The 13,946-nt window shown below is 38.6% G+C and overlaps 1 protein-coding gene across 1 annotated transcript; it reads right to left on the bottom strand.

The window, feature by feature from the left end:
- Window positions 1-327: 327 nt before the first annotated feature.
- LOC138967027 (TLC domain-containing protein 4-B-like) lies at window positions 328-13,085 on the bottom strand. The gene is made up of 7 exons (XM_070339483.1): window positions 13,014-13,085; window positions 6,187-6,479; window positions 5,266-5,355; window positions 4,771-4,829; window positions 4,293-4,387; window positions 3,240-3,313; window positions 328-2,764 (listed from the first exon to the last, which is right to left on the bottom strand). Exons 2-7 carry the CDS (start codon window positions 6,357-6,359, stop codon window positions 2,410-2,412), a joined length of 846 nt encoding a protein of 281 aa, XP_070195584.1. The 5' UTR covers window positions 6,360-6,479; window positions 13,014-13,085; the 3' UTR covers window positions 328-2,409.
- Between the last annotated feature and the right edge of the window lie 861 nt (window positions 13,086-13,946).

Genomic DNA, 13,946 nt, shown 5'->3' with positions numbered 1-13,946 from the left:
AGACCCTCCTCCCTTTCAAGACCCTGTTTTATCAGATTTTCTGTTCATATAACCTCTGTAAGTTTACCCCTATTTTAAGACTCCTTCTTTTTTAAGATTAGCTTTCCTCAGATTTGTTTTCAGGTCTTAGAGGAGTATTCCACCGTATATGAAGACCCCAGCCCCCCAAACAAAATAAATTGCTGTTCCAGCTTCATAAAATAATGTTCAAGAGAATGTTCACGACCAACTTGTTGACACAAATTTGATCCTAATGTCACCTGTATTAATCCATTCAGTTATCGAACCCTGAGAATATCCTACATATACAAATTTGCATCCCCCCCCCCCCCCCCCCCCCCAGAATAACGTCAAATGTTTTTGTTGATAAATCGAACATGACCCCGCTGTTACCCAAAAATGTGACAAGGTCAACTAAACTAGGGTCATGTCGGGAGGTTATTACACCCTAGAAGTGTGCAAAATTTAAGTTCTAGCTTTGAAAACATTTGAGATAACCTCAATGTTAATTTTGTGTCCACGACCGGCCAGTCAGCAAGCCGGCCATCCCTATGGTCGGACACTGCTCAGTACTAAGACTCACAGATTACTCAGGTGAGTCAAAAACAACATCTAGTAGCAATCATATGTATTTTACGCATTACTCCCCGTAAGGAGATTAATCTTTACTGAACTTTTCACAGGTTTACATGATAAAAACAATGTGACAACAATCTTTATCAGTGACAATTACAACCAAAATAAAATGGTAAGAACATTCTCATTCTGATATGCAGTAAAAAGTGATCCCTTACACAGACAACTCTCACAATGACAATACACATTTCTAATCCATCAAATTCAAATTGAGCAAATGCTATTCTGACTGAAGAAGTCATAATGCTCTTGCTTTTCACAATGTTCTTTGCAAGAATGTCCAGCTTTCTCAGTTTAGTTCTCTCAACACACACAAAAGTTAAGTAGTATCCAGTAGTATAAATGCAACAACAACAGGGATGTCGTTAGGCGTCGGACATCGGACATATAACGATGAAAATCCCCAAATGTCCGATTCACATTGCCGCATGTCGGTCAGATGTCCTATCGTTTTAGCCTGAGCGTGGTCATTGTCCAATATGTACTCCATTCCTTCGGACAGCGCGATATTCGTTAATTTTCATTTCAAGATACAAATCTTCTAAAAGTTGTCAGTGCCGCGTGCGGATCTTTTCTTTTGTCGGGAATTCCCGAACCGTTTGCGGTATGCGCCGTTTGGGTATAACCGTCTCGGTGCAGCGCACTGATCTAAAAATAGTGGATTCTTTTTAGATCAGTGCATGCTACAGGAGTACGGGAGACAACTCCAACTGACTAAATTTGTAGTCTGCTTTTGTTTTCGATACGAGACGAAGCACTGAATTATGCCGCTGAAAAAAAACTAAAGCCTGCAAAAGATCAGCATTAGATCAAACCGATCATTTTGTTTGTCAACTTTTATCCAAATCATGCAGTATTTAATCAAAGTACGAGCTCTGAAGTTGTTCATGTTGGTTTCTTTTTTGTGGTTTCTTTGAAACTAAACAAATACGGCAACATTATACGCACACTGTGTTGATGTATTTACTATATTATGTGTGTGTTCTACAGCGCGTGCACGTGGGTGTGTGTGTGTGCGTGTGTGTGTGGGCGCATGACTTTGGAACAATTCCATGGAATGTGTTATAAGCTGTTTGGCGCAAATTCATAATGTCCTATTACACTTTCTGAAAGCGGTCAAATGTCCTATTGATGCTGAAGAACTCAGGACATTTGTCCTATAGGTATGAATTTGTAGCAACATCCCTGCAACAAATGATAGCTGAGTTGAGGCCCGAGTATTATAAAAAGAAAGTTCAAACAAAAAGTAAAAAATCAAAGATGAGCGAGGATAATTTGATTTTGTCGGTCACAGACTCCTTAATTCTTCATCGTTTTGCTCCTTGTTTTTCATTCTCTTGTTGAGTTTTTGACTTCTTCACAACAGAGGAACATCTTTGAAAGACTACTTGATTTCCACTTTACTTCATACAAAAAAAGGATCATCAGCCGCTCTACATTGTAGAGAACTGTTCCAAAATGTCCACACTTTGTTTTACTTTGGTTGTCTTTTATTGTAGTTAACTATCACTCCATTATCCACTTTTTTCTAAACCTGATCTGTGTTAATTGTTATTGTGGGTTTTTCTGCAACAGCGGAATATAGGACCATGTGTCGACCTGTTTCTCTGATTATCAAATATTATGGCATCATATGTACAAAGAGTAAACAGCACAGATTCCACTGACAAAATGACTTCACACATAAGCATCAAAGTCCTCTAAAATCCACATTCACACCCACAAACGAGACAAGAATACATTCAGCCCACCAAAATGTTGGAAGTAGACGTATCACTCTGTTTTCAATGCTGGCGCTTCTTTCTCTTTTTCTTTGGTTCCCCCACTCACTCCTAGCCCTTCTCCCCCTCCTTTGCTGAGAAATATTGTGAGGACGCGGCGAGCACCAGCGTAGATTTTGTAGAACCAGAAGAGGTTGATTATGTCTAAAACTGCGCAGGTTATCACAAGCACCATCTGGATATGTCCCAGGCGGTTAAAAGGTTCTGTGCCATACACACTGTACACTTTTAGCCAGTACGGCGGCATCACAGCAATGCGAACGGCGAAAAATGTCACAGCCATGGCGATTCCGTTAGCAACGAAGATGGAGCTTTTCTTGTCGTATCCCAGCACTGCCAGAAACCATCTGAAACCAAACGTGATAAAAAGAGACAATAAGCCTTCAATCACCCTTTGCTTTCAGAATCTCTCCTTCAGGTTTTATTGTACTAGACCCAAGATTTACCTCATTACTTGCCTTTCCCAAAACTTCTTTTAATGTGACATCTCCTGTTGCAATCTAGAAGGGGTATATGACACTCCTACAAATACCAACAACTGGGGACCTCAACATGACAGGCAGCTGGTCTCGACAGACAAGTATGGGTCATTGACCCGAGGTCACCAGGCCAGCCAGCTATTACAATGCACATGTCTTTGATCTCAATGGAGCAAAAATATTTCCACTCCGTATTCTTCCTTTGTTGTGCACCCAATACACCGGAAGTGTGGATTTTTTTAAATTTTACTGTAAGTGGGGGCTGCGCCCTTTATAACGCCCTTATAACGAAGCGCCTTATTGTCCTGAAAATACGGTAATATAGAATTATAAATAAGCTCACCTTTGATTTACAAATGGAGTTGAAAATTCTGCCACGAGGCGGTAGTTTGCAAAATATGGTAACACCCCATAGGTCTGAAACACACAACACAGAATTGTAATTTAAACAAACAAAAGGCATTCAATATATACCCGTGAATATATATACTTTCAAGCATCATTACCAAGAGTTTTCGGTGTCTGGTTACTCTACCTCTAGGGTAGAGATAAAAAGAACAATTCATTAATATTAAACTAAAAAGCTGATCGCAGTAACAATTTTTCAGTGTTGTTCTCAGACCTTGGCCTTCGGTTATTGACGCATCCTTTTTTTATTTGACCCATTGTTATGACCCCTGGCCGGTCGACCATACGATAGTTTTGACAATCTAGGACGTCTTCTCACAGAACAATTTGTGTGTAGCCAGAACACTTGAACCAATACATATTTTCAATCCAGGTCGACCCGAGTTACAGTGGAACCCCCCTTTTAAGACCCCCCTATTCAAGACTTCCTCCCTTTTAAGACCCTGTTTTCTTAGACTTTTTGTTCTTAACCTCTGTAAAATTACCCCCATTTTAAGACTCCCTCCTTTATAAGACCTGATTTTCTCAGATTTTTGGAGGTCTTAAAAGGGGGGTTCCACTGTATTGTCTGGGAAAAACACTGTATTTTTCACAGAACTTTAGAAAAATCTATGAAAGAACATATTACCAAGAAAGACGAAAAAACACTATCTGAAAACAGAATCTTGCAACAGTAGTAATAAGCTTATCTAAAGCAAAACTTAAGGCTTGAAATTATTTCATCTTCAAATTTGTTTACAAAATCCTCATCCATGCTTTAAGTTAAAGCCCAGCTTTAGTTGAAATTGAAAACGAGGAAGAAGAAGAAACAAAGAAGAAGAAACGAACAAGGAAGTTTGAATTAAAAGGATTCAAATCAACGAAGAAGTGATAACAACAAATTTAGCTTGCTAAAAAAGAAAAAAACAGAGTTCTGTTCAATCCTTTTATAAGGAGTCTTTGAGTCATATATCAATATTAAAAACAAGTGAATAGCATAATCTCTTACCATGACATAGTAATAAGCATACATTGAGGCTCCATGGTGGAAAAAGTAAAACACCTCTCCAATCTGTTTATAGTGTATTGTCATGATGACTAAATCTGAAACAAAAATCAATGTCAAATACACACATGTACAGATGCAAAAAACCACTGTGATGCACACACCCATACTGTATCATCTAAAAACAGATACACAGACATGAATACATATATATACACATACACCCCAATAAAACTTGATCATGATGGTCACTATGGGTATATGCAGACACGGGCAGTGAACAGAAAGAGGAAATCTGTAAGATTGAGACAGACGCTTGGTTGAAAGGATCTCCGAACATTAACAGGTATGTGTACTCCAGTGTGCGAGTCTGTTACTTTACCTTGTACCCATACAAATCACATTCAATCTTTAGCACCATCATACAACAAAATGAATATAATGAATATAGGATGAACAAATGATGTGAAAAGTGTCTCACCAGACGCCATGTAGCCAACTACTATTGCACAGCTTGTTCTTACTGCCGGGGAATCCCACCTGAGACAGAATTATATTGCATAGACAGAACAGCATTCACATCAAAATTAAACTGCAGTTAAACTGCATCATGACAGGGCACCTCCCAATTAAGGACTTTTTCTGTTTTTTCCTTGGTGGTCTTGGGTTCAAAATCTCTTAGCAGCCAAGAACATTTTTCAAACTTTTTTTTAAATTTTTCACTTTTTTTTTAATTTTCAAACTTTTTTTTAACTCATTTTAATTCGTTCCAAAGGTTTTGAGTGATGTATTGAAGATAGAATTTATCAAAGGGTTGCATAATTATTGAGTATTTCCAGTGAACGATTTCCCAGAATTATCCATTCTATTTTAGTAACATCGGCTTTGGGAAAAACCCAATGGGCGATTGTATCACAGCAGGTCAACTGCATGCAATGGATGTTAACAACTTCTAATTAATGTACTTCTAACTTACCATATAGGGTCTTTGCTAATTTCATCATCATAAATAAGGGAGTAGGCACACATGGAACTGACCACTGTTGCATGTACTGTGGACAAAACCCTGCAAAAGACAACATTGTTATTTGATAGTGTTTTAGTTTTACATAATTCTGTCTTAGTTTCATTGCCATCTGTTTTAAAAATCCAAAACGCAGATTCCCTTACCCTGAAATTAATCTGCAAAGTTCGGCTCCCATTCCCCAATTCCCCATCAATATCCATTTATTTGAAAGTAACACACAAGGTCAGATTTAACTAATTAAGTAATTGTGAACAACAGCTGCTGCAGGCCAAAAAAAATCATTCTAGGAGCTGTCACCCCATACAGTTGGATCTGTCCTGCTGACCACCTCTCGAAAACTATCACCTGCTCAAAACGACCGCTCTCAAAGATCCCAAATGAGTAGTTTTTCAATGCACCTTTGCACAGCGACCAGTCTTGGCTATAATTACCAATTTTGTTTGGTCCCTTGGGCTGTCATTACAGATCAATTTGATTGTACTAGGAGCTGTGTCATCCCTCCACCACCACACCACACCCCCCCCCCCCCCACAACCACCAAAGAAAATACAAACAAGAACAACTCTGTTTACGTCAATGGACTTACTATTTCCCAAAAGGATACTGAATTATTGTATTCATGGCTACTTTGCAAACAAGAAAGTCACAAACAAGATGCTAGTGTAAGAAACAGTGACACTGCATCCTGCTGCTGAGTGAAACAATCTTATCATGTTATTAGTTAATTAATTCAAATCAAACGTTCTGAGCGATATAACGTTTTCACAGAGCTCCTGTAAGCCTGCAGACCAAAGCTGCAAGTACATACGGATGACAACGTATAAGGCGCTGCAAGTACGTAAGGATGACAAACATATATACAAGGCTCACCTGGTGTTCCAGTCTACTTTCTGTTCCTCTGTCAACAGACTGTACCTCTCAGACATCTTGGCAGACAGGGAGGGGCTGAGAAACTTGAAGAGGTAGAGGAAAAAGATGCAGCTGATGGCAGCGGCCGGGTAATAGGTGGCATCAAAAGCCACTGACTCCACTGATCGTGCCATGGCGGATGGTTCAAACGGACGTGGCGTTCAGCTAAACCCTGGTCATAACACCGATTTCCTGTTCCTGCCACTACTGCTGAGGCCTACTCAGGTTTAAACGCTGGCTCGATCTCCCCCCGTCTACAAAAGAAATTCAAGTTGTGTGTTAAATGAATGCACAGAAGCATGTATGCACATACACACACAGTAACACATGCACACAGACGCATGCACATACAAAGACTTGCATGTATACACTCTCTCCCATGCACTTACTTTGTATCACACATAAATGCACTCTCCCTCTCTCGCATATACACGCATGCACACACACACACATACACTTATACCTGTGCTCTGAAACACATACACACAGACCAACAAACAAGTTGTGTGAAGTGATATAAAAACGTTTAGACTATATAATCTGTCGGCAGCAAACTAAATTATCAACACCAAGAATCATTCCGTCATTAATCATTGCCTCACTTGTGTCTTCCTTGCAAGTGGCTGAGCATTTTGTCAGATAAGTTTTCTGTATAATTAGTGCTTGTTTGTCTGTGCACTTAAAAGACGGGTTTTTCTTTTGTTGTTGTACTCAAAACTCAGTTGTTGTCAAAATACAGTAATAGAGAGAATTCTTCATCAGCACTCTTTTGTGTTCAATCTACAGTTTACATAAAATGCATGTGTCAACACATATCAGCTTCAAAGTGTTGTCACATTTTCATTCCCTTGATGAAAGCCATTGTGAACATCTATACTCTGTCAAGACGCTTGACAATTAACCTGTCAACATGTCTCAAGACACCAATGACAGATGCCCTGAAGATTATCTTAACTTATTGTCCGCCTCACACTGCATTCCTCGCCGCACTTCACATTTTTGCTCTAAAAAAAAAAAGACACTGCTGTTGCTCGACAATAAGTTTCTTTCCTTTTTTCCTTTCTCCCAGCTTAAAGATTAAAACTTAACCAATGTGTCACTAAATCCAAATGTGTTAACTAAAACAGTTGGTCAAATTGCATAACCATTGCAAAAAAGAAATAATCTTACTCTTACAATATACACAAAGAAATCACAGTCCAAAAACAGATACTGTAAGAAGTATCAGAATGCTTTGAGAACATATTATACTGAATGTAAGTTTTGGAAATGTTAATATCAAGACAATATCCCCCCCCCCCCCCCCCAAAAAAAAAAAAAGGTACAGAAAAAATACACAACATTATTTTTTATGCTCGTTGTTGAAATTGTTGGTGTAAAATATTACTTGTAGTAGTTGCAACAAAATCCACAAACCGTATCTGTGAATGTTACCTTTAGGAACAATAATCAGATATAACTTCAGAGCACACTGTGCACACAAGAAAGTCCAGCTGATTCTGACAGTAAACTACAATGGAATAAACATTTTATGGAAACAACAAATGCATTCTACTGCAAGTAATACCCCATCCAAAAATAATCTGAAGCGCCATTTCAATTGCTAACAAAAAGAACACAGATAGACCAGCTGGTAAAACAAAATCCTGTTGTGGTGATACTTCAGTATTTGTTTTGTTTACCCGAGAGAACTGCATGTAATATAAGCAGATATCTCATATTACACTCAGTTTTATAAAAATGGTCCAAAAAGAATCCAGCTGGCAAAACAAAAGTCAGTGTCTGTCTGGGCCTGGCATCTGATCTAGGACTGCATAATATGCATATATATACAAAACGTTAAGTCAATGTTTGTTTTGTTTAGGTTAATGCTTACATAATCAGGCATGGGAATTGAAAAAAGTAAAAAAGGCTGAACATTTGTAAGTAATGGCAAAGTCGACGGCGCGAAGCGCCTAGCCCTGCTAGGGGGGTTCGGGGGCATGTCCCCCAAGATTTTTTTTCTCCAAAGAACCCAATTGGTGCAATTTGGTGTCATTCTAAATTTCAAGTTTGCCATTAAATTCAGTTTGTAGAACCATTTTTGCCTCCCCCATTTATTTTTTCGGCGGACACTTTTGCTTTTTCTGCGGAAATTTGCCTTTCGGCGGACAATTCCCATGCCTGATAATATCCCATGCTTGTTTCAGATTTTTCATGTTCTGGTTCTGAGCTTTTATCTCCTTATACAGACAAAATTACCATCTACCTTTTAAACTCTACTAACATTTATTCCCAGGTTGAAGGGTGTACAATCTCTGAACATTAGGCAATGCTGCAGGAAAAGTGGCTGGAGCACAAAGAAACAGCAGCTAGTATACGCATGCATAGCATACACAAACAATGACAGATCGAGCTGAAAGAGCATTAATCAAACAAATGACAGATCTGATATTTATCATAAATGACAGGGCTTTATCACTCAGCAATAAAGGTAAATCAATGCCATCATCCCATCAATCAAGTTTAAGTAAGTGGTAACACAATTCCCAATTGGAAAAAGATCCCCCGAAATCGGCGTATGCTGCCTAAATGGCGGGGTAAAAACGGTCATACACGTAAAAATCCACTCGTGCTAAAAACATGAGTGAACGTGGGAGTCTAAGCCCATGAACGAAGAAAGAAAGAATTGGAAAAAGCTAGAAAATCAATTTTGAGCACTCACTTACTTGATGAGTGAACTTTTGCAACACAGGAAGATGGACTATCACGTACTAAACTGCATTCACATGCCGGTCACCAAATGTTTAGTGTAATTTGTAAAAGTAAGCCTTGCTATATTCTGGGTTATCTTTGTTGATAAGATGCTCCAGTTACGATAGGGACTCTATTTACCAACTTACTCTGCTTGTAACATTATGCACTCCACTTTAATATATATCAGTGTTCACATTTTTCTTCTGATTAAAATTCAACAGTAGAACCTGCACTTTGGTCTCTTTTATTCTAAGAGTAAGACCCTCTTGTTTCTGCAGAATGTCTTAACTGGCTGTAAACTGACCCCTCTTTTTTAATTTTAGAACCTAGTTTTGAGGGCTTTTGACAGTGTTAAAACAAAGTGATCCTTATGTACTCGTCTGATTACAGATGCAGATAAGAATATGATGAACAATAATCACTATCTTCCTCAAACATTCATTTCAAACCGGGGAGGTGACTGTGGAAGTTGAACGGAAGAAATACTAGAAGAAACAGGGAAGTACTTTCAAGTTTTTGTGTAGCTTCTTTTCTGACTCTTATTAGTTTTTCTATATTTCATGCAGCAGTTAATGAATTTAACAGAAACAACTGCCTCAGATGCCTTTTAGATGGTTTCAAACCAAACCAGTTAAGAAAAACCAATTGGTAGTGTTGTTCCCGGGACTCAGAGGTTAAAAGGACAGGGGTCAGACAGGGGTCAGACCAATGCAATCAAAAATATGTGTCAGTGACTGAAGACAGAGGCCTGATAACAACACACTAATGATTCACTAAATTTACCATAATTGTTCAAATACTTCATGATTGCAGGCTCAGTTCTAATCTCATTGTAGCAAACTTGCAGATTTTGGTCAATAATGGTCAGACAGACTGGATTAGCTAAAAAAAAACCACAATTAAGCTGCCTTTGTTTTACGAACACTCTATATATAGCTAGCAATAGTCAATCTGCCAATATAAATGGCAAAGCTAATTTAGTCACCTGTAATCACCCATCAATGGCTAAGCTAAATAAGTCACCTGCAGTTAAATCAGAAAGTGCTGGCAGCATAGCACATAACAGCCAGTACTGTGGTAAAGGGAAACAGCTGTTGGTCCTTATCCCAAATCACATTCACAATTAGCATGTGGAGACAGGCCTCACAGTAAATAATTAAAAGTCATTACAAGTACAACCCTCTGCAAGCTGACAGATCAATAATATGTCCAGTGGTTAGAGGACAATAGACAATTTTCAAAAATAACTGTCAGGATTTTCAGCAGCCTGCGATCGGGATGACAAACTAACTCTGTTGTGTATGTTATGTAGAGCGCGCACAATATGGTACCATTTTCTTTCGAAAATCAGCAATCACAAGTTTATCGGAGATCACAATTTGTTGCGGAAATGAACGCTGGCACGTAGTGATCGCTCACAACATGTTTTGATTGAGATCACATGGGTTTGACTTGAGGTCACATTAGTTTAGGAAAGCACATGCTTAGCAAACACTTCCAGTGATCAGAAAGCTATTGGTGACGATTCGTGGCTCCGATGACTATATTTAAAAAATAAAAAAAAGGTATTATATTAACTATTCAGCGCATGCTGCATAGCATACACATCATAGTAAGTTGTTTGTCCCGATCGCAGGATAAAGCACATCGGGAGAGTGGAACATGCTCTGGGTTAAGATAAGCTTGTCCGAGGTAAAGGGGCTCTTATTGACTCTTACTCTACCACTACCAGACTGCAGAAAAATTCTGAGTTATTTCCGGAAAATGTCTGTTTCATAAAACCTGGTCATTGTAAACAGAGTGTGGAGCCTAAATTCCCTTAGTGATACACTGTACTGATAGTGCTGTGAAGCCTTCCCTTTCTAGTGATTGTGCTTATTGCATCTCTGTGTGTTGTCCTTGTCTTTCTGGACCCAGCTAGAGGCAAAACCAAAACAGAAATGTAAACACTGCATGTTTGCAATCAAGACACTGTGCCAGATGTTTTGTTAAAGTGGAAAAAATCTGGCAAAACACCACACTAAAACTGATAAAGATATAATCACACCTGTCCCAGAAAATGTCCAAGCTGCTGTACTATCTCTGGTCATCTGTACTTTGAGCAAGTTTGCTTTGACTTGATTTATTCTGTGCTAGTCATGAATATTGTACAATTTCCCAAACATTTGTTATCAATTGGAATACCAGGCATATTCGTAATACTTCAAAAGATAAAGCCTTACACTTATTGCTACTGATAGGTTTAACCTGTTTCTAATTCTATGATGAGTATATATCGTCTACAGTCCAGTCTGATATTAGGCCTAAAAAAAAAATAGGTGTGGTTACGGTAACCCGACCTACCCTATTTTTAGGGGCCGATCCTATAACTTTTTATTACATTTGTCCAAAAAAAAATAAAAATAAAAAAATAAACCGAGTGCAAAAAACGCAATGAAAGCGAAAGCGCCCGTGTCGCACACTTATTTCCCTGTCAAGTAGGTTTAATTTGTACACATTAGAAAAAAAAGTTAAAAGAAAAAAAAAAGTGATTGCCTACCTACCTACCCTATTTTTTTGGGCTATGTTACCGTAACCACACCTATTTTTTTTTTTGGCCTTAGCTCTGTAAGGCATGCACAAAGTGAATTAGATTTTGTCAAGTATATATCTTGTTTCACATATATACTCTATTTGTGTACAGCCTTTCACGTTGCTGAATATAGTTCTACAAATTCAAATTTCAATGCAACGCTCTAGCAATTTACAGTTAATGCATCCAATTGAGCCCATAATATTCTGCATAAAGTTCATTTATGCAAGCAGTGTTGTTCACAGGCCTAGGTCTTCAGTCAATTAGTGAATTACGCATACTTGTTTTATTCGATGCATTAATTGTTTTGAATCTAACCCCAGACGGATGGAATGTCTGATAGCTTTAACAACAACACGTATACAAACAAATTTTTGCATCTGGGACATTGTGACCGATATATATTTTGAATCCAGGTTCAACTTACCTACTGTCCACTGTGTCAGGAAACAATACCGTGTAAGTGAATCTCTGCCAATTAAGCAAATGGCTTGGTGAATTCTTCATTTACCTCATCAACTTGATCTCTATCTGCATGAGCATTGTGTGTGTGTGATAGTGAGTGTGTATACATTTGGATGGCAGGGGAAGTGAATGTGAGTCACTGAGTGCGAGTGGTGGCTGTGTCTTTTGCCATCAAAACTACTATATGATATATTTATTTTAGTTTACTGAGGAAAATACATTACAGGGCAAAACCTGATAAATGTACACATACGTTCCCTATTTCCTTTTATTCGTTCTAATTCACCAACTACCAAACTAGCCATCCCAGTCTCAAGGGGGCTGATGCATCATTACCTATTTTATTATGGTACTTGCTGGCTGTTTCTGGTGATTCATTTGTGAAGGAATCAGGTTGTGGAGGGCACAGCTGACCAGACATAAAACTAAAAGCAGTCTATGTGGCAGACTGCTTTCAATTTCATGCTAAAACAAAAGTAAAAACAAAAATAAAACCAACAAATTTGTTTTTAAATTCTGTACTGCTAAACTGACAACTGATATTCTCACTGCACCGGTGATGTAGGGTCTATTGACTCTATGAGTTTTATTCCCACTGACCAGAGCGATGACGGTCAGTGCTTGACCCTGGGGACCGCTATATGGCAGCCTGTGAGATGTGAAAATCTGGTGGGAATCTCTCTCTCTCTCTCTCTCTCTCTCTCTCTCTCTCTCTCTCTCTCTCTCTCTCTCTCTCTCTCTCTCTCTCTCTCTCTCTCTCTCTCTCTCTCTCTCTCCTCGTACAGTGTATCAGTGAACACTATATCATTGTCAACTGTGAAGAAACAGCAGTAAGACTCAGAATGATGAAGGTGAATGAGTCGCAGCGCAAAAACAACCCTGGTCAACCGTCAAACAGTTGTTACAACCAGCCGACCTGATGCCATTGTGTTTAGACAGGCTACACACAATTCTCAGAAATGAAGAGGCAAGAAAAAAATACGTGTGCACCGGACTTGCTCACATTCAAAATTACCTGTTCTTTGTGGCGTCAGACAAGCGGCATGTTGGCAAGAAGGCTTCGTCAACAGACGGAAGTTGATGCCGGATGATGAATGACCGGAAGTTCCGGTATTAAAAAGGTCGTGGCAGGAACTTTGAACTTTGAACTTTATTTATTTAGGAGAACCGGCAAGTCGGTTACGGAGCCCGCAGCCTCGGGGACCGCCGGTCACTCCCCACAATTCAAGCCGCTACCTTTGTTTTTCGAGGTCCGATGAGGTCATTTCACAAAAATTCATTGTTTAAGTTCAATTCAAAGAACTGTGGGTTTTTTCTTCTCCACTGACTCTACATAATTGCTAACCTCATAAAATAATGTGCCCGAGAACGTTGATTTTTCCGCTATAATTTCCCCAAACTTGATCCTCATGCGACCTGACATATAAATTCTATTTAGTTATTCAATAATAATAATAATAATAATAATAATAAATGAGCATTTATATAGCGCAACATCATAACTTTACAATTATGCTCTTTGCGCTTGACACATTTAAAATTAAATTAAAACACAGTTATACAAGCATTTACATCTACATTCATAGTCAACAACGCTTAATTAAAAGCATACACCATCAAACATACATTACAAAAACATTCTTCCACTAACTAAGTAATAAAAACATGAATAAAATAGGTAGTGAAAACAAGGAAATACCAGCTGAATACCCTTAATCAAACAGAACATGTTATCAACAATACTGGAAACAGCCCTAGATGTTTATATACATTATCACATTATCACTAAAACAACAAATACACTACATGTAGCCTACTGATGGACTGAGAAAAACAAAATCAGGGGTTGTATTTCTTGAAGAGGTGTGTTTTAAGTGCTCGTTTGAATGCTTGGGGTGACTGAGAGTGGCGGATGTGAAAGGGGAGAGAATTCCATTGTGTGGGTGCG

The sequence above is a fragment of the Littorina saxatilis genome, linkage group LG5, assembly GCF_037325665.1.
Source record: "Littorina saxatilis isolate snail1 linkage group LG5, US_GU_Lsax_2.0, whole genome shotgun sequence".
Taxonomy (NCBI): domain Eukaryota; kingdom Metazoa; phylum Mollusca; class Gastropoda; order Littorinimorpha; family Littorinidae; genus Littorina; species Littorina saxatilis.
The sequence above is the reverse complement of the archived record's forward strand: the minus strand, read 5'-3'. Positions and strand labels throughout refer to the sequence as shown.